Source organism: Corvus brachyrhynchos, unplaced genomic scaffold, assembly GCF_000691975.1.
Source record: "Corvus brachyrhynchos isolate BGI_N302 unplaced genomic scaffold, ASM69197v1 scaffold21, whole genome shotgun sequence".
In the NCBI taxonomy this organism is placed as follows: domain Eukaryota; kingdom Metazoa; phylum Chordata; class Aves; order Passeriformes; family Corvidae; genus Corvus; species Corvus brachyrhynchos.
Genome location: NW_008236924.1, coordinates 2,301,468 through 2,322,433, shown reverse-complemented (window position 1 = coordinate 2,322,433; position 20,966 = coordinate 2,301,468). Strand labels below are relative to the sequence as shown.

Here is a 20,966-nt window from a genome sequence, read left to right as displayed (position 1 = left end):
CCCGTACTGCGCATGTGTCCGGCTCCGGCTGACTCGTGATTCTCCTCCTCCCTCCCCCCCGCAGTGCCGCTAATGGGCTCGCCCGGGCTCCCCGCGCTGCAAACGGCGGGCGAGTCCAAAGTCCGCGGGTGGGGGGTAGGGATGAGGGAGCTGGATGCCTCCGCTCCGTGAGGGAACCGGCGCCATAACGCCCACCGGGGCTGGGCTAGGCTCCCAGCATGGGGAGCCCCCAGCACCCCGATCCCTTGGGACACGGGCGGCCCCGGGCCCTGGCTGAGCGTCCCCGAAAGAAGCAGAGGCCACCCCTCCCTCACCAAGGGGAGGTGAGGGGGTCCCCGGGTCGGGGTTAGGCCCGAGCCCCCCCGGGCTCCCAGGCCACGGGCGCGCAGGGTGGGAGTGGGATGAGGGTTTGTTTCCCAACGGGGATTTTCTAAAGCCCAGAGAGCAAACCATTGCTGTCCTAGCACGCGTTGCTCCTATGGTGTAGTGGGTATGAAGCTCATTAATTGAGCAAGTTCTGCTTCTTCCTGCAGGAGCTTAGAAGTCATTTAAGTTCCTACTACACCTGCAGACTTTTAGTCTGGCTTCTCCTGTTCCAGGAATGGAATTTAAATTACGTTAGCAACAGAAGGTTGTAGCTGGTAAAGCAGCTACTGCTTGTGGAACACGGCTGCCAACACTTGCTTTGCTGGCTGATGCTGATGGCAGATAGGCAGTTCATTTGGAAGCTTGTCTACTAATTAAGCTTAGATAGTATTTCCTTTGTTTTAGACTGCCTTCCTTCTGGACAGGGTTGCATCTGTTGTAAAATACGTGTGTGCCTATATCTATATATGTTCTGGCACTGGGTCATCTGCCCACCATATGGGAGTCTTTCCTCTCCCTGAATCTCAGCTACTTGCCCAGCGTTTTGATCAAAGTATCTGGAAAACCAGATATTGGTATCTTTCACATGTCAGACATCGTTCAGTGTCTCAGGTTTAATGTTCATGCCTCAGCAGAAATGTTACCTTTCGAAAAGAAGAGCGTTTTTCACGTGCTGCTCTGTCAAGTGACCTTGCTGCTGTCAGCATCTTAGTATGTCCCATTATTGAGCATTATTTTGATTCAGAGTTTATCTTCAGAGATGATGGAGAGTTACCGTTTTGCCTTAGCTCTGCAGTCTCTAGGGTTGCATTATTTATGCAGCATGCAGTATGCTACACTGCCAGAAAGTAATCACCTTTCTTCCTGTGGTCAGTTGAGTCTGGGATTCTCTACAAGGAAATCTATATTGTTAGCAGGTAAATTTATCAGGCTGGATTACAGCACCCTGTAAATATAAGGTCAAGTTTTTATTTCCCGAAAGAGTTCAGAGTAATTTTTCTTACTCGTAAACCCAGTGCTTGAAGGGATGTTGAATCTAGGGAAAAAGGGAGGATGCATCTCTTCAGGCCATTGTAAATATCTGTGCCTTGGTACTGTAATAAAAATGTGTTGCAGGCAATAACCACCTGTGCTAAATTACATTTGTAGTGTTTAAAAATTCGTGTGTGAAAAAAAAACAGCTGTTCAAGGATGTTTGCAAGCACTGGTGGGAAGAGCTGGAGATGCATTTTCCTTGATGAGATCAGAATTCGTTTTTTTCAAACACGACATGGCTAATAAAGATTCAGAATAGCTGGAAAAGGCACCCTGCTCTTTAAAAAGTCCCATCATTTCTGTATGTGGAAGTTACCAATTTTGCCTCCAACTCCAGCACTCCAAAGCAGGTCTTGAAGAGTCCTCACATCTACACATGAATGTAGAGCTGCATTATAAAGTGGAGTAAAGGCCTTTAGCTCAACACTTTCACACTGGGCAGCTTGAGCTGCATGTCCTGTTGTGCCTTTCCTTTAGAGTTTAGTCACACCACCACAGGAAAACTTAACTTGTGGGAATCCTGAAACGTGAACTTTTGTTGTCCTCACCCTTCCATTGTTCCGTAAAAGTAACCACTGCAGTGCTAGGTCGTGGCACACATGCCCTGGCAGGTGGTGAGAAATCTGATTCAGAATGCAGGGAATTAGGCAATGGGTGATGTGTGCCAAGTTCAGATGCCTCTTCAGCCTTAGAGGAACTGTCAGTATGGGCTTGTACAACACTCTGAAAGATTCTTCATAGATTTTCCCCTGATGTTCCTTTTGAATAGTGAAACAACTAGTGGCTATTACAAAAACTGTGGGGAGTGAACAAAGTTATTTTATGAAGTGTCTGATCAAAAAGCTTTTTTGCTGAGAAGAAATCAGACTTTTTGCATGGCTCAGTAAAGATTGCACCAGCATTGGAGTGTCTGTGGTGGAGACATCAGCAGAGGGCACAGAGCAGCCAGAAGCAGCTGTTAGATGAGTGATAACCTGTGCTAGGCACAAAACTGCAGCAGAAGACAAATGGCATTTACAACCCTATGACTAATGTGCTGAGCTGTCCCTATGGGTATGAATATTTCAGAGATTACCCATGTTGGAATTGAACCGTGGTTAAAAAGGAACACTGAGGTCCAAAATTCACTGTCTTACCACCTACTTTTGGCTGTTGGATGAACAGCCCTCCCCCTGCAAGCTTAAATCCAAAGATGAGCTGAGGACATTATCCTTATGGCACCCCTCTCTTGAGATGCTCATTTCCACTTCCTCCTCTGCACGTGAGTAAATAGTTTGAAGGAATCACATTCCTCCCTGTTGAGTCTGCTCTGTGTGATAAATACCAATTGGTAGCAACTGCTAAGAATGACAACTTCTGTCCCTACCAGGGAATAGTTGGAATTAGGTAAGAGAAAGTGTCGATGGAAACAGTAACAGAGGGTTAAATCCTGTTCACTCTTGCAGAGCTCTCTGCAGTTGCAGCTCTCCTGGCATGAGGTGTTACTGAGAAGGAGCTTGTGTTACTTCACCTGTGAAGGGCAAACAAGGCTAACTGTGAGGCAGAGGTGATATTCCCTGTCTTTCCTCTTGTGGAAAAATAAATCTGGGGAGTTATGATAGTAACACCCTCAGTTCTCAGAGCTTAGTTCGTAATAGGGAACTATTTATGGGGTAAGTAACAGATTGGGGCCACATTTACATAATAAAGACTAATGTTACTGTAAATTACATCTTGCTCTCTGCAATACTATAATTACACTCTTTATGGTCTGTAAACATTATGTTTAAAGACAGCTGAGCCCAAGCACATGCTAACCTGTATGTATCTTCAGCTTACCCATGGAAGCAAAGTCTGTAACTGGTTGAGAGCACTGTGTAGCAACAGAGTTGGTGTAATTTTTAGACTTACTACAACAGCATGAAAGCTGGACTGCTGGTTTTTTGCCAAATTCCACAGTGACCCCTAATTGCTTTTAACAAATACACCTTTGACCCATTCAGTTGCACTGGCAGTAGCTATTTTGTGCTCCAGCCATGAGTTAGTGAATTATAAAAAATGCTTATCTTTAGGGGCATTGGTGGCTTTTCTGTTATCAGGTATAACGATGAAAAATTTACCTGCAGAGATTTATTCCACGTGCTTAACTGAGTAACAGTGTGCACATACCCACGGGGAACACTGCCAGCACTAACAGTGACATGGCACTGGCTTCACATGACTTGTCTGGGAGGGGACAGGCAGCACCGGCTTGGAAGCACACCCCCGTCACCCTTCCCTAAACCCTCATAAAGTTTCGAGAGCAGTAGTGAAAAGTGAGGAGTTGAGCTCTGGGCTCTGAATAGACACAAAGGACCTCTCCTAGGCTACCATCAGCAGGAGGTGAGCAAAGAACAGGCAGCCAGAGTTCAAGGGTATAGCAGCTTGAAAAGATATGATAGAAACTTTGAGGAAGTCATTTAAAGGCAATGTCATGTGTCTGTGTGAAGTCCTTTGTCAGCTTTTCTAGGAGCAGTGGTTGCCCTAAGATCCGTGCAGTGCTTGGTAGGACATCAAACACCACGTCTGGTCCTGTGTCTGTCCACATAGAGTGGCTGATATGCAGCTGTTCAGGTGACCAGGTAAGTGGTCCTGTGTTTTTTGTTCACTATGTTCTGTACTTTCATGGATAGTCACAGCCTTTTTTCTCCCAGGAGCAGTTTTCCACTGTCTGTGCCCTATAAAGGTTGATTTCAGTGAAGTAAGATCTACAACAGAAGCTTCAGGCAGGAAGGCAAAAGGAATCCCAAGGAGCTGTCGTGGGCAGCCAGTCCATCACAGCAGATGGAGCTGCTACTGAGCTGCACCTGCCATGCAGGTCTGTGGCTGGTGGCAGAAGGAGGTGGTGCAATGGGTACAGTACAGGGAAAGGGCACCCGTGCTGCCTCAGCTTGGGGCTGTCTGGGCACCAGAAATATAAGAGAACATCAGGCATGGGGCATAAATAACAATTCACATGTTATAAAAAATGTAAAAAATGCATCAGGGATTTTTTCAGATTATACTCAGATTATGTTGAGCATTTTGAAACATGACGTAGACAAGCTAGCTTTTTTTGGTACCTGAAGTGGAAAATTCAGTGAAAACAAGATCTGTGACTTAATGAACAGTTTTTGGGCAAATGAAGTTATACATGGAAATAATAATATAAGAAAATGCATTATAATCCTTGTTTGACTAGTGTATGTTCCCCCTTTAATGTCAAGAGACTGATTGGAAAAGCAATTATTTTACTTTATGGTTGAGAATTTGCTTTGGAGCAAATTTCAATTAACTAATTGGAAATAACTGGAAAGGAACTTCTTTTTTTTTAAGCAGCACTAGTTCTAGCTGATATTTGGAAATAGCTACAGGCAGCTAAGAGCTTCAGTGGTTGATTCGGGGCTGTAAAACATGCCAACATGAGAGCAGTGCCAAGCAGCTGAATGGCTTTTTTGTTTGCTGAAACAGCCATGGTTACATGAATGGTTTTTTAATGTATTTGCTGTATTCTGAATCAGGAGAGACATTATGCAATAAAAAAAGAGTAGGTAATGAGATGTTGGGGAAAACCTACTCTATCCAAATTTATCTGGGTTTAATGTAAGTAATGTAAAATCTTATCCTGAAAAGTGGCTTAATAAAGGCAGTGTTCTGAAACAGAGGGTAAGCAGATGTGGAAGCTCTGTTTTGAACGGGAAATCTTTGCCCAAGCCAGCCTTCTGTCATAAATTGATTATTTAAAAAAGAGTACTAGAAATGTGATCGTGATTTTAACTCTTTCCTAAATGCACAGAATATGTGACTCAATCAAGTAATAGCTCCTTCTCCTTCTAAAAACTCAAAGCAGAGTCACATTTTCTACAGTGCTCTGCTCTCTAGCTCTTCACATGCAAAGTTTCAGCAGGTTTGAGTCAGCACTGCTGGATACAGGAACCTCTGGAGCATCAGCCTTCCAGCTCAGTGAGTTTCCCCTTTTACACCTGCCTCACCTAGATCTAATGTTGTCTGCTACAAAGTCATCAGAGCAGAATTGGGGTCTCCTCTCCTAATCTCTTTAACCACGGAAAACTATGGCCAGCACTATTTACTCTACTATCTGAGCAGAATAATTGGATATTGCTCTTTTCAGCTCCCTGCTGAGTGGTTGTAAAGATAGGGATGTGCACAGGGCAAATAATAGGAGTTATAACCAAAAAAATTCCAAGTGGAAAAAAATTACAGTGAAGGTTGTCAAATACTGGAACAGATTTCCCAGAGAAGCTGTGAAGTCTCCCTCTGTGCAGACAGTCAACTGTTCAAGGCTCTGAACAACCTGTTAAGGAAGCTGGAATGGAGCAAAGCCTCAAAGGAATGGATTGTTTGAGCCTGACATATTTCAAGCATTAGTAGTGTTTTCTTGGAGACAGTGGGCACACCTGCCCCAAGGGGACTTGTGTGACAAGATGGGCATGTAGTGGATGTTACGTAACGAACGTGATTAGAAGGTCTTTTAAAAATTAAGATAAGATCCATTTAAATTTGACCTGTGGCATGTTATTTATGCTGTTCTGTTTAGGCTAGAGGCTATTTTTAGTTGTTTCTTATGGGTATTCTTCATCAGATATGTTGGAGTTCAACTGTATTTTATCAATAAAGATGTGGTTGGCAAACAATATGAGAGGAAAAGAAAATCCCACAGACTGGCTCTGGTAGCTGACAAAGTCCAGTAGTGAGGAGCTCCATATCTGGGGAAGGACAAGAAGCCCTGGGACACTGCAGGTTCCCTAGCACATCCTCATTTTAAGCAATAGCACCTTAGGGCACCTCTCACGCTACTTTTTTTTGCCAAGGGAGACAAACTAAACTTGGATTTGGTTTCTAAGACGGCTACCGAAAGTTAGCATTTCCCATAGGAGTACTTCCAACCATAGTGTTGAAATTCGGGGTTGGGAGTTGGCCTCAGGGTTTCAAGTTTCAAATCCCTTTCCTCCTTATTTTTCTTTTTTCCTCCTCAGAACTGTCTAACATCAGTTTCTTCCACTAAAGTGTGTGGTGTGGTGGGCTGGCCTTGCTCTTTTGTGTCTGTGAGTAAGCAGGAAGAAGGTGTCTAATTCATCTGTCTCGTGCCCTTTAACTTGCATACTAATATATAACGTAACAGAGCTGGAAACACTTGTAAATAAACACAGTTGTATTTGTAAGAACATACCCAGAAGGCTGTAATTTCAAATCTAAACTATAACCTCCTGACTAATACAGGACTTCTTCTTGGCAGTTTATTCCTCCTCTCTGAAACGCTGCAAGAAGAGTACTCCCAAGAGGCTTCCCTCCATCATCAAGGTAATAGAATATCATCTTCCTAATGAGTAATTTTCCAACTATTTGTACCCTACACAGGGACCTTTGAACCTTCTCTGTGCTTGCCTTTGTACTTTAGGTAACAGTTTGCCTGTGCTTGAATGTTCGGCTGATTAGGAAAAGCAAAATGGATTAAATTCTGCAATCCTCAGTAATCTGGCCATCATATTATTAGAAGTTGTGTGTTTGTTCTTAAAGACCATGTGAAACCAAGAAAACATTAAGGAATGTTTCGTTAACTTTTGCTAATTATATTTGACGATAAGAGTGCAGAAATATAAAAACAGCTACGCAATAATCCCTAGGACAGCCAGAACATGGCCTGAAATACAGAACCCTTCATGGCCATGGCCAGCAGTGAAGCCTCAGCAGCTACTTAAATCTTGGGTTTGGTTTATTTTTTTAATTTTTTTATAACAAAATCATCAACAATGGTCAAGCCAGAGCCAAATGCAGGGAGATTTATTATGAGATGGCCACGTGCCCATTTAGGACCTTAACCCTCTAAGTGACCGTAGCAGGACTTGAAGCAAAGATGATTTTGTTACTTACCATATTCTTAAACTGTAACTTAGAGTTTGAGCAAAGGCTGTGGGGCTCTACTGTGTTAATTCTCTGTGGCACAAACTCACTTTGTTTTCATCCCTGTTCATTTAATTGCATGTTGTCATTATGGAAGAACATATGTTCCACATTATCATTTCCTTACAGCCTGGGAAGGGCTGGAGTAGCTACTGAGTGCTGCAGTGTATTCCTGGGCCAGATCAAGGGAGGAAGTCTTACCACAACACACCAGTGACACAATCAAAAATCTTTGGTTTTGGTTGTTCTCCCATTTTTCTTTGTTATCCTTGCATCCCTGTTAATCTTCTGGGATACTACTAACTCCTCAGGAAATAAGGGCATTTTTCTTCTCAGGAACTTAGCTTTGCTTGATGGCCAACACATGAAGGATGGAGCAGGACAGGACAGGGCACAGAGAGTAAATGTTTTACACTTTTACCACTGAGCTGCAAGTGGAGGGGATTTGGTGTTGTCAGCATCATATTCTGCCACTCTCCAGCTGTACAAGGTTCACTTACTTAGATCACCTTTTATTTCAGATGGAAAGAGACTCTGGATATTCCTCCGCTGCTGAGCTGCAGAAGCAGGTAAAGGCTCAAGGTCATCTTTTAAAGGAAGCGTTATGCAGATGCTTTGGAAGGCTGGAGATGTGTTGAATCATCTTCTAAGAGAAGTGACAGACATCCTCATTCCAAACATTTTAGTGCAATTAGGAGCTCACCTCTTATCACTAAAGCAACATTTCCCCAGCATTTTTCCCTTCCAGTGGACTGCAGCTACAGCAGCAAGTGGGGAAGGGCCTGTTATCTTTGCTTGCATGGCAAGAACCCACCACAGTCCCCCATAACCAGAAGCTGTGCCACCTCATTGGGCCTGGTCCTCAGAGTGGTCCTGCTAAACACTTACTTCCCAGCTGATGTGCCCCAGTCTCTTTACCTTGCCAGCAGCAGCCCTGTCCTGCACTTAAGGAATTTGCCAACTTCTACAAGCACTTTAAGAACAAGAACTAGCAATTTAAGAGCAAGAACTCAAGCAATCCATGAATTAGTTTGGAAACTACTGTGCCATAGCTGTTGGCATGAGAAGAAGCAGGGTGTTAAGCACTTGGACTTGATGAACAAGATTTTTTTTTCTATGTAAACTTCTCTGCTTCTACTGCTCGTGTAATTATACTGTGTGGGATTCATATAATCACTTCATCACATGCAATAAAAACACAGGCTTAAAACAAGACATATCCTAGCCAAAGGGCTTTTAAAATAGATGAAGTGCTGAGCTTTAGCTCCTCTCTGTCCTGTCTCAAAGCACAACATGCACAGTGTCTGTGAGTATTATGAGTTACTAATGTTTGAAACTCTTGAGCTGGAGGATGCTAAAGCAACTGAAACTTTATTTGGTCTAACTGAAATATCTGACACTTGTAAGACAGAATTTTTCTTTGGTATGCTCTCTCATCATCCCAGGAGAAAAAGGATTTATAGGATACAAGTCTGTTAAAAAGCTCAAAGCTTTTCATAGCTTCTGTAACCTTTTTTTCTAAGGACTATGTAAGTGATGGTCCAGGGTCTAAAGGTTAAGAAAGTCTTACATCAGCATACATAGGGCATAATATGGATGCAACTGAAAGAGTGGAATTGCTAAGAGAGCAAATCTCTGGTCCAGGATCCAGCAGGCACTATCTGATGCTGGAGGAGAGGCTTTTGCCAGCCTGGCATTTGCACTTCAGTACACCCAGTGATAACAGTGGCAGCTGATTGCACTGCTCTCAAATAAATCCAGAGGGTTCACAAACATCAAACTGTAGGGCAAGAGTCATGGCAAGTTACTTCGTCCCTGGCTGCTTTTTCGATTAAAAAAAAAGAGAGAGAGAAGGAGGTGATAGGAGGAAATGATTGGTTGGTTGTTTTAATAGTGAATGTTTCAGTGCTAATGAGCGAAGTTCTGTCCTGGGACAAATAAATATTGCTCATAAGTCCTGGGCCACGTTTAATGTACTGTAACTGTTACAGAATCTAAAAGCCATGTAAAGAGGATTCCTTTATATTGCATTACCCTAAACCACCTGCATTTGGCATTTCTCACAGCTGCCTCTCTTGTTTGTCCTCTCTGACAGGAGGTGAGCAGGACAGCAGCTATGAATCACACTGTTTTTACTACAGTGTGTTTGTGCAGCACAACACCACAGTTAAAAAACAGGAAGGACAGAGGAATGAAGAAGACAATAGCTGGTTAATTATACTGTATCATTTTTGAATTGCATTGATTTTTTAAAAAACATTTATATTGCAGATAAATATAATTCATATTCACTCATGAAAACCAAATTAATTGCACTCCAGAACCAATTCCAACTTGGACTACTCTAAAAGACAGATACTTAGTTATAAATTTGTTGTATATTTGCTAAACAACTTCATTTTGAATATTTAAATATTCAAATATATTGAATACTGCTTTTTGAACGTACTTATTCCTGTTAACCAGGTCATCTGAACACAGCAGTTCTTGACTGCTGTGGGGAGAAAACACTGCATCTTGGGAGGGAGAAAATACTGAGGGAGGAAGGTGCTGAGATGGAGCAACATTCCTTATCGGCAGGTGTTCCTTTCCCACAGGTCTGAGTTATCCAGAAGCCCCTTGAGTTATAGCCCTCCAGGTACTGAGCAGCATGCCAAATAAAAAAAAAGAGGGAAAAAATCAGTGGTCCTTTCTCTCCCTTTGGTTATTCCAGAGAAATTCCACATCAGCCATGCATCAGGTCTCTGTAAGCATGGCAGATGGATGTGTGTGTACTCCCCCCTCCATTACACACAGTATCCCACAACAGCTTTGTTATTGTGTTCTTCAGAGTGTGTGAAGCAAAACAGGCCATCACAAGACTGCCTTCGTCATTTCAAATACCAAAAATGCCAGGGCAGGACACAGCAGCACGTGCTTACTCTTGTTGCTTCTCACAGGGAGAGAAGCTCTGGGATGCCTTGAAGATCAGTGCCTATGTCTTCAGTACAGGCCTGCTCATGTTCACTGCCTTAGTGAACTCTGTTTCTTGGTAAGAATGTTCAAACAAAACAGCTTGAGGAGAAACTTTTCTGTGGAAAGGGGGAAAGGCGGATGGAAAGATGGGCAACCAAGAACTGTTATTCCCACAGGTTTATGCAGAATATAACTTTAGGCAATTTCTGGCAAACAGCATGGCTGGAGTTCTACAACTATATGGAAGGAGATGAGTGGACAATCTTCCTCTTTGGTGAGTTTTAACAATGCTCCTCAGGAGAAACCATCTATATATTACATATAAAAGGGGGACATGGACAAGGTTCCTGAACTCACTAATCCTCCCACTGACAAGCACTGGCTTGGAAGCCACCCACAGCTGATGTGGTGCAGCTGTTCTGCTTTTGGATGGGGTCATCATCAGAACCCTGTACAGATTAAAAATCTGATCTTTTTGCTGCTGCTCAAGTGGCTTCCCTGTGAAGACACTTTGCTCCTGTGAGAACCGAATGACTCAGTAGAACTAATTACTAAAAATGTAAGTAAAATCAGTGAATTTTACTCTTGCTGTAGTACTTACAAAACTCTCTTCTGTGATTAACAGCTGGTGAACAGAATTGGTAGGGACCTTGCAAGGTGCTAGAGATCAACTCAACTTTATCCTACTTGCATTTAAAAGAAACAGAGACCTCCCAGCCACCTAGAAAAGCCTTTTCTTAGCTTCAGTTATGTCAAGTTTCAACCTCTGAGACATTTGTCTGCTCTAATCTCCTTCCCATTCTTTAATCTTACCCGAGTGTCACAACTCACCCATATTCCATTTTTAAGCATCTTGGGGCAGGGGATGTGCACTTGGCACATCTGGGTCCCAGCAAGGTCCTCTGGGTACTATGCCAGTGTATTTTGTTCCTGATTCAGCCATTGCTCTCAATTCATTCACACATCTCTGCCCTTTCCTCACGCCACAGGGGCTGCATTGGTGCCTGCACTTGCTTTCTGGGGCTTCAATGGAATCCTTCTGGTGGCTGATATAACAGGAAAGCCAACTTTCATTACTCGCTATCGCATTCAGCTGGGCAAGAATGATCCTGTAAGTACTTCTCACTCTGCCTTTTCTGCTGGCTAAACACTTCCTGCAGTCTCTTAGGCCAGGAATGGGGAGAAGAACCTGTTCTGCTTTTCTCTTGCAACCAGATAGGATTCCAGGAGGATCAAGCCAAGTCTTGTATACCCACTGCAGGGAGGAAGGCAGATCCCGTAATGAGGCTACTGATCAGATCTGCATTGACTGCTTGTTAAAGAGCTGATCCCAAAACTAACTGCCTACAAATCTTAAAGCTTTTCATCCTTCCAACTGAAACTGCATCACTTCTTTCTTAGCCTCAAGTCCTGACTTCTCTTTTGCAGGTGGACACAAAGAAACTGTGGAAAGCCATCTACACGGCGCTGGGTAATCAGTTCTTTATCTCCTTTCCCATGCTTGTGCCCATGTTCTACATCATGAAATCGTGGGGCAACACCTTCAGCGAGGAATTACCAACCTTCCAGTGGTTTCTTGTGGAGCTAAGCATTTTTACTGTAGTAGAGGAAATTCTCTTCTATTATACACACAGGTGAGCTGAGCAGAGGAACAGGACTCTCGATTTTCCTCCATGCCTTTAAGCTTATGCTCATATCCTACAACAGCAATAATCCTCGTCCCTCTGTTCCACCAATCTTTTATTTATGTGGGAAATCTTACAGGTCCTGAAATCCCCCCTCACAACATGAGGCCTTGGTGCTGCCAGTAAACAAAAATGTGTAGAATTTTAAAGGCGGAACAGCTTAAAACTGGAAGAAACATGCAGTTTTGCACAGAAGCTGTAACCCAGCATTCTTTGAAAAGAACAAGACTGGCTGTCCTGAAAGAAAATATCTCAGGGATCAGTGACTGATCTCCGTTCCCTTGTACAGCACCTACAAATCAGGGCCTGGCTCCCAACAGTGCAGGATTTCCAAGCACTGACACCAACATTGGAGGACAGAACTAAAGCAAGGAAGACGGAAGCCTGTGCAGAAGCAAGCACAGTACACTCAGAAATATGTAGGTTTCCCTTTAGGACAAATGCACCCAAAAAATGTAAATGCCATTTTTTACAAAGGACCTGCAGAAGTGAAAATTGTGATTCTTTGACAGTTTCCAGCAGAAAAAGTCAAAACGGTGAAAATACAAAGTGAGTCTTCCCCTAAGTAGTACTCCCAGATCTGAATAAATAAGTAATTCAGGGACTTTGATTTATGGGATTTATCTGGACTGTGTTTAACATCAGCCACCGGACACATTAATTAAGGGCCCAATACAAAGAGAGCAAAGGAAGCAAGGAGTCCTACACTCTCACTGCCAGCTGCTCTGAAATCTTTATGTTAGAGGAGACACGAGCAAGTCACCTGCAGAAATTCTGTGTTCTGTTAACTCCTTTCTTGCAGAGCTTAAAACCTGCCTTTCTCTGTTTGCTCTACCTAGGCTTGTTCACCACCCAGTCCTGTATAAGTACATTCACAAGAAGCACCACGAGTGGACAGCCCCCATCGGTGTGGTCTCCATTTATGCTCACCCAATAGAACACATAGTAAGTGGATTCTCCCATGGTCACCCTCCAGTTGCTGTGTGGAGTGTGATTTCCATGGGATGAGGTGGAATGGTAAGAGAAGAGAAGCAAATGTGCCCTTAGAGGCTTCTTCCTTAGGAAGAGGAAGCTGAGCTGCATTGCCAAGAAGCTCGGATCTAGGAGGGTTGCAGTAATTGTTTATACTGGACTCCAGTAGCTTTAAAAGCACAGATCCAAGGGCCTCCACTAGATAAGAAACTGACTGGACAGGGCTTCCATGAGCCCCAAGAGGCCTGGGAGCACAGACAGTGTTTTTAGCAAGAGATCTGACACACAGTCTGAGTAGTTGTGTGGACTCAGAATTCTGTCAGGATTTTTGTGCTGGTGGCTGGGATCAGTATTTGCAAGGCGCGTATCCCAACACTCCTCCAGCTGAGACTTCTCAGGAAAACACATACTTCAAAAGATTCCACTTACAAATTCTATCTCCTGTTACCAATAGTCCTGGGCCGCAACACCAGCTCTGAGGGTCTCCCCAGCTGACAGTCTTTGGGCAGTATCATGATTGAGGAGCCCAGCTGAGCCATGCTGGTGCAGGCAGCTGGGTCTGGGCAGCCAGAGCCATTTGTGCCCCGGGCAGGAAGTGATGCAGCTGGGTTTTTCACATTGCCGTGTGTGTCTGCAGGCCATGCCCTTTCACAGTGAGGTTTCCCAGGAGCAGCTTCAGCATTATTCCAAGGTGAACCTGAAATTTACACCTCAGATTCCAGGGTGATTTACTGGAATCATGTTGCCCTCACACCCATGGTTTGGTGTCATGTCTAACTTCTACTGCATGCTTGGGGAGCTTGGGCTATGACAATGGTTTGCAGTTAGTAGAACTCTCTTATCTCTATTACTACTTTTGGGATTATTGCCTAACTTTAGTAAGGTGTTTGCAGAGGGATCTTCCCTTTACACTGCACAAAACAAGTGTGATGGATCACCAGGTGACAAAATTCAGCTCCTAGAGAAGAGTCTGCTGGTTGTGGACCCATTAATGAGGTAGTTTCTTCTCATTTCCAGATCTCCAACACTCTGCCTGTCATGACTGGCCCGATGATCATGGGATCTCATATTGTTTCAATCTCAGCATGGTTCTCCCTCGCTCTGGTAACAACAAGCATTTCACACTGTGGCTACCACCTGCCCTTCCTGCCATCTCCAGAGTTCCATGACTTCCACCACCTCAAGTACGTCTGGGCACTGCTCAGCTTCCCATTCTCCTTCCTCTCCTGCCTGTGTCCTGGCACCGACAGGAAAAGCTCCTTTCTGAGGGTCAAGTGGGTCTGCCGAAGTCATGCACCAGCAGAGCAGCTCTGCAGTTCACCTGAGAGCAGGCTGAGTGCTGCCAGTTCTTACAGCAGTTAAATGGAGATTGGGATTTCAAGGGATTCCAGCCCTGTTAAGGACAGTTCTCTGCAAGGCTCTTCCTAGAAGTTTAGAAGACGCTTCATGTGATCTAAAGACAGAGCAAGGGCAAGTCACACAGTGAAATAAGCAAGCCTGCCTGTCTGTCCCTCTCCCATACACTGGGATTAGTAACACTGATCAGATTACACTTTGCCCAGCCAATCACCATTAACCCTTCCTGACAGATTCTCAGCCTGTTGTGCTGGAGAGAGAGCAGTTGCAGCAGGTTGTTCGAGGATACATACCCAAGCAGTGGAGAAACATTCCCATCTCCCAGTGGGCACTACATTCAGACATACTCCCCAGAAAAGTCTGCCCCTCCTGCAGAACCAGCCCAGGGAACAGTTCAGTCACCACACGCCAGGACACAGATCACTGCAGAGCCGAAACACTCTGAGTGGAACAGCTGTACCAGCTGGAAGCACATCTGCTCCATATCCCAGGACAGCCAGGTCTTGAGAACACATGGGCATGGTAACGTGGGTGTCCGGTGCTCCCACAGCTCTGAGCTGCCCAGGAGAAACACAGCTGCTGCTCAGTGCCACCACTTCTGGGCAGTGATGGCACCAGAGAGAAGCTGCAAAAGGTTCACCCAGGCTTCGACAGAGCTGCCAGGGAGCCTGTTGCAGGGACAAGAAATCACATGGAGAGATTATCAGGGCTCAGAAAGGAAAGAGGACGATAGGTAAGGTAACCTCAGTAACTTCCAGTGATGTTTATCTCTGGTTCCCAGGTTCAACCAGTGCTATGGAGTGCTGGGAGTGCTGGATTTTCTGCACGGCACGGACAGAGTGTTCAGACAAACCAAAGCCTTCGAGAGACACAAGGTCCTGCTCGGCCTCACGCCGCTCTCCGAAAGCATCCCTGAGCTACCCAAGAAAGCTGAGTGAACCAGCCCAGCAGCTCCTGCCCAGCCTGATGATGAGCAGAGTGAGAGACAGTGATTTATGCCAAATAGTATTTTAATTGAGAAACAAGTTCTTGTCCACATATAACAAAATGTGAAGCTGAAGTTAAATATGCTGCTTGAAATGACTGCACTTTTGCTGCCATTATTTTCTACCCAAGACACACACACAAAAACCCCTGCTCTAGAAATCTTTTTTAAACTAAATTTAATGGTTTGTTCCTCTGTTAACTTGCACTGGCCTTGGTTCCAGCTGCCTGTGTATGAGCCAGGTGTGTTCTGGGCCACATGGCTCGGGGTTCTCGTTACCAAGGTTTTAGCACCAGACTCCCCAGCTGATGATTTGGCCTCTCTTATCACCACTCACTCTGTAGAAACATCCAAGTCACTCCATCTACGCATGATACAATTAAAACCAGTTTTTGTGACTCACAGCACCTGGGATCCAGGACGCAACCCTGTGGAAAATCACGGGGGCCACAGCTTTAGAAACACTGCACATGCAACAAGGGCCTGACTTCCCATGAACAGTTGTTCTGCACAGGAAGTCAGTACAGGGCTGAACTGGGGCTGCCACAGCCTCATCACTGCTCCACAGACAGCTGCAAACAAAGGGAGTTTCCCCTCGTGGGACATGGAAGCAGAGCTGGGAGCTGATGTGCTCCAGGGTCACCTCCTCCTGCTGCACCTCCCCTTGCTCTGAGAGACAACCAAAACTCTGAGAAATTACAGAAAGATTTTCTAAGGAAAGCAGAGTCCCTGCTGCCCTGAGCTGTGTGGAGATGAATGAAACCTTCTAAGAGAAGAACAATATGCACATCCCCAAGTACCCACAGACCATCCGAAACACACTGTGAATTTTCTCAAGGATCTCAAGTCTCAATCCTGCCTGGGGCCCTGGAACAAAAACATCCCATCTCTCCCCAGTGCTAGAGCAGCCCCTCGAGGAACAGGCACACAGGGCTGACCTGTGCTGCACTGACCAGTGGTCAGCCCAGCTCCACCCTTGGAACCAAAGTCACTTCCCCTGCTCCTCTCCAGTCCCTACAGCTGCACCAGGATTAACTCACCCCAGTCACCCACCTGCAGTTCCCTGGGGAGGGCAAGTCAGCAGAACAGAAAACCCAGGCACCACTGTCTTTTGAAGTTTTTATTTTTATACATTTTTTTTGTATTAAAAAGGAAAAAGCATAATTACCACAAATTACAAAGGACTAAAGCATTACTAGAATAATGAATCACATCAGCCTAGAAAGCAGATACTCTGAATAATATTAATGTTATAATACAAGCTCTCATTCAAGTATTTTACATTTTTCTCTTTTCCTTTTATATGCGATGATGATCCTAGCACATGGGTCAAAGATTATGTACTATCGACAGAGATGGATCATGTACAGCGGGCCATATTAACAAGATTTTCCTCCCAAGTGATACATGGTCTGTGATGAGTCATTTTAAGTTTGTCTCTACTATAAATGCAGCTGAAGAAGGTTGCACACACTCTCTAGTTTTGGGAAACAGAAGGCTGAGGTTGGACACACAGGGTTTGAGAAGGGTCAGCACATCGAACCATCACCCCTTTAGCTCCAGGCGAGCGAGCAGAAGGCTGCACTCGCTGGGATGCAGCTCAGTGGGTGTTTCTGAGCCACAGATCCAAAGGTTTCCAACCTCAATGGGACCAGGACAGGCTGGGGGGAAGATGGGGAGCAGGGCTGCACCAGGGAGGCCTGAAGGACCAAGTGGTGCCAAGCACCCCCTCCCACAAGGGGCACCACAGGCACAAGCCACCCTGGTGTAGGGCTGACACCTGGGGAGAGAGCAGGCTGACAGTGTGGGGAGCTGGAGGGTCCCCAGCACGCTCCACAGGGGCCGGCTGGCACCCAGGGCACTCCCTGCTCCTCTGGAGCTTCCCAAGGGGATGTGCTTGTCACAGATACATCGGTCCTATGTTCAAGTGTCTGCAGAAAGTGAAACTGTAAACTACTGGAAATGCTGCCCTCCAGCCACCTGCTCCACGCCACTGAGATGAACGTTTGCTTAGGAAAAAAAAAAGAAAGAAAGAAATTCTTTTATCTGTTACCTGTACTGGAAACTTTAAAAAAAGTCAGTGAGGCATTTAACATCAAGTGTAGCAACCCTCTCAAGAAGAGCCCAGTATCCATTTCAAACAGTGACAAGTGACATAACCAGCCTCAGAGGAGACAGGAGACAATAAGCATTGCAAACACAACTTGCTACATTTACAGTTTTCCTTTTTTTTTTCCTTTTGATAAAGTAACTGGAAAGGCATTAACAGCTAGAAGGCCCCCTCTGCACTGCCATGGAACATGGCAGGACACTGAGGTTAAACACATCAGTTTGTTACAGTACAACGACCAGTCCCGAGCAGGTGCCAAAACTCGAGGGACCCCAAGGGCTACAGTGAGAAGGCGCCATCAGGGGTGCCAGGGGGGCAGCAGAAGAGAGATGGATAGGCAAAAACAGAGCAGCAGCATCATTACATTTTTTAGGGGTTTTTTTGTTTTTGTTTTTTGTTGGGTTTTTTTTCCACAAATGAGCATGGCAAAGCAACAAAGCCTCCTCAGAAACACACCTTCTACCTCCATTCTGACCCCACACCACAGCTCTGTACCTGTTGCAGCCACCTGCACTCCAAAGACAAGTTGACCTCAGCAAGGAGCCCCTAAGCTCCAGCAGCCTGGAGGACCTCCTAAGAAAAGGGGCAGGATGGGGAATGGTGCCCCAAGTCAGCCTCCCTCAGCCTTTCAAAAGCAGCTGGAGCTCCCCCCAGGCTGTGCCAGTGGCTGGACGCCAGCACCGCACAGCCCTCGCGGGCTGTGGGACAATCAGCGCTCACAGGAGCACGTGTGCAACCACTCAGTCCTCTGAAATCAAAAAAAGCACAACACACAGTGGAGGTGAAGCATCCAAACTAAAAGCAAGGCCTAACTCCCTCCTCTACAGAAGGGCAAGAGCTTCCTCAAATGCAAACCCCCTCTGGACAGCTGTCCCTTCATCCAGTGGGGACATGAGCTGCATGTGATGCCTCCTGCGTGCAGCGGCAGCCCTGCTCCAGCCACTCCTGACCCAGCCGGGCATGGACCAGGCACCTGGAGAGCTCCCTGCCCTCCACCAGCACCCACCCCAGCACAGAGCGGGAGGGAACAGCTCTGTGTTCCCTTCCCTGGAGGAAGACAGATGTGAGCAAGCAGCAGCTGCCTCAGGCTGTCATGTCCATCTTTGCTCTGTCCTGCCCACTGCTGTCCCATGGACAGCAAAACAAGGCACACAGTCCACAAACCTGGAGGGCACTGGGACCGCTGGGATCGCTCTTCTGACCCACCTTCCCCTGGGTGCACACATTAATGACAAACCACTGACTTGGCAGAGGGGGAAGGGAAAACACTTCCATGCTAAGACTAGAGCCTCAGGATCAGAAATTAAAAATTACTCAAAATCAATCAGTATTTTGGGAAATTCTCTGGGAAATGTCCTACCTCTTCTACCACCCAAGCAATTTCACAGTCTGCACCACAAGCAACAACTCCATAGCAGCAGCCCATCCCTCCCCATCTCCTATTAATTTGTTGCTAAAATGCAGACAATTGGCTTCAAGAAAGAACAAGCACGAGAAAGGAGCACAGACACAGCAGCAAGGATCACCTGTGGCACATCCAGACCTGCCTGCACTCTCAAACAACCAGCAACACATCTACAACGTCCTTGATCGACTCTCCAGCCTCCTCCTTCCCACATCAGGGACAAACCCGCCTATATCCGTAACCTCAGAGATCTGACTCCAGCTCACGAGAGGGGGAAATCCAGAGATAACAGTCACGGCCGCAGCACTGTACAAGTGTTACTTTTGCCCATCTTGCCCAGTTCCCACCCCACAACCCCAGAGCACTGCTGCCATAACGGAGTTCACAGCCTCAGATGGGCTTTGCCTGCTGCAGCAATCAGGCCTGCGAGCGGTACCAGCTGCAGGGTGACATGGCAGGGGTGGACAAACCAGGGCAGGATCACACCACCAGGAGATGGCCAAGCGGCAGCTCCCCAGCCTCTCAAACCCAGCTGTGCTTTCAATTTTAGCAGCAGTTCGTGAAGCCACTCCACTTGGACCAGCCCACCTGCCCCCACCAAGGCAGCATCCTGGAAGCAGTGTCAGTTTGGGAAGTGATGACTTCAGCCAGGGCCCCACAAGCACCCCCAGCCACTGCTGATGGACAGCTTGTCCATGCTCCCCCTCTTGCTCCTGCTTTCAGTTCCTCGCTGCTCTCACTCACCCACTCTGCAGCCGCACAGGGACAGCCCTGGAGAGATGATGACTCCTCCCAGCTATGAGATGCAGCTCTGGCTCAACTGGATCCCTTGGGAAAACACTGTCCAGTACCAGCTTGTGACTTTGCAGAGAGGGCAACGCAATGAGCTGCACCTTTGGAGTGGTGCAGCACGTGCCCACTCCACACTGCACAGAAGAGCACAGCTCTGGAGCTCACAGGGATGGAGCCCCAGAGCCAGAGCCAAGCCAGGGATCCCAGGGACCCATCAGAAGGAGCACAGTAGCAGCAAAGCAAGTGGGTCTGGCTGGAAAGGAACATGACTTTCCAGTGCTACCTCTGGAGCAGCTCCAGAGGTAGCACTGGACATCTCAGAGATATCATGTCTGACACATACCCCTCACAAAGGATCCAGCTCACAGCCTGGGGAGGGTTTGCCTGCCAAAGCCCACCTGGTGCTGGATATAAGGATCTATCAAGTAAATGCCACAGCAGCTCTGCAGTCACCCCCTGCCTCAGCCAAGTAAGGAGCTACACGGTGTCATCTCAGCCCTTGGAAATGCACAGGGACTGTGCCCTGAGTGGGAGACTCCAGGCAGCCGCCTGCCACAATACAACACACAAGGAAACCCAGGTGAGAGCTCTCCTGTGCCAAGCAGGGCTCCTGCCTGCCCTGCACAAGTCCCAGCAGCAGTCCCCAGCCAGTGACTGCTGTGGGGCAGGTTTCCCAGGGCTGCCTCACTCCCTGTCAGGCTACAGCAGAAGCAGCCCTCGCTCACAGCCAGGACCAGTCCCCCCAGCTGCTGTGACAATCTCCCTGCTCACTCCCCAACCACGCTGGAAGCACAGACAGGAGCAGACCACCTCCCGCCCAGGGAGGGCCGGGGGCGCGAGCAAGGCCATGACAGGAACAGTCGCTGTCGTGGGGACAAGGCTGCCATGGTACAAACACAGCGGAGCAGCTGCGAGTACTGCGTGAGCACGAGTCTTGGATGTGACTGCCCTCAGCACCTTCCCCAGGAGACTCAGGCCTGGCAGGGAGGCATCCAAGAGAGCTGCGGGGTCAGAGGAAAGGCCGCAGGGAAGATCAGCTCGGCAGCAATGCCGTGAGGAGTCTCTGGGCCTGGGGGGAGCCAAGAGCCCAGTGCACCCCAGGGTGCAGGAAGCCAACAAGCCTCCCCGGTCCAGCTCCACCATAAGGCAACTTTTTTTTGTGTGTTTTTGGGGTTTTTTGTTTGTTTTTTTTTTTTTCTTTTTTTTCTTCAATAATATTTCCAAGGAAGAAAGCAAAGGGAGATGTGTCTTTTTAAAGAGTTTTTCTGTTGTTGTTGTAGAGGGGGTTGTGGGTTTGTTTTTTTTTTTTTTGTCATTTTTTTTCCAAGGGAAAAGGAAGAGAAAAGCTCCTTTTGCAAAGTCCTGTCTTTGCATGCGATGGGCATT

The 20,966-nt window shown here is 46.5% G+C and overlaps 1 protein-coding gene across 11 annotated transcripts; it reads left to right on the top strand.

Moving 5' to 3' along the window:
- The first annotated feature begins 143 nt into the window (after positions 1–143).
- On the top strand, positions 144–16,677 carry FAXDC2 (fatty acid hydroxylase domain containing 2). Of its 11 annotated transcripts, none has more exons than XM_017728135.1 (12): positions 144–323; positions 3,881–4,001; positions 5,246–5,361; positions 6,656–6,720; positions 7,842–7,889; positions 10,260–10,351; positions 10,452–10,549; positions 11,265–11,386; positions 11,704–11,909; positions 12,800–12,905; positions 13,950–14,116; positions 15,070–16,677. In XM_017728135.1, the coding sequence occupies exons 3-12, from the start codon at positions 5,289–5,291 to the stop codon at positions 15,224–15,226; spliced, it is 1,134 nt and encodes a 377-aa protein (XP_017583624.1). In that variant the 5' UTR covers positions 144–323; positions 3,881–4,001; positions 5,246–5,288; the 3' UTR covers positions 15,227–16,677. The 11 variants fall into 11 exon arrangements, with proteins under 11 accessions (XP_017583624.1, XP_017583623.1, XP_017583616.1 ...); XM_017728134.1 differs by having other exon boundaries at positions 3,890–4,001; positions 15,070–15,376; XM_017728127.1 differs by having other exon boundaries at positions 5,249–5,361; positions 15,070–15,376.
- The last annotated feature ends 4,289 nt before the right edge of the window (positions 16,678–20,966 follow it).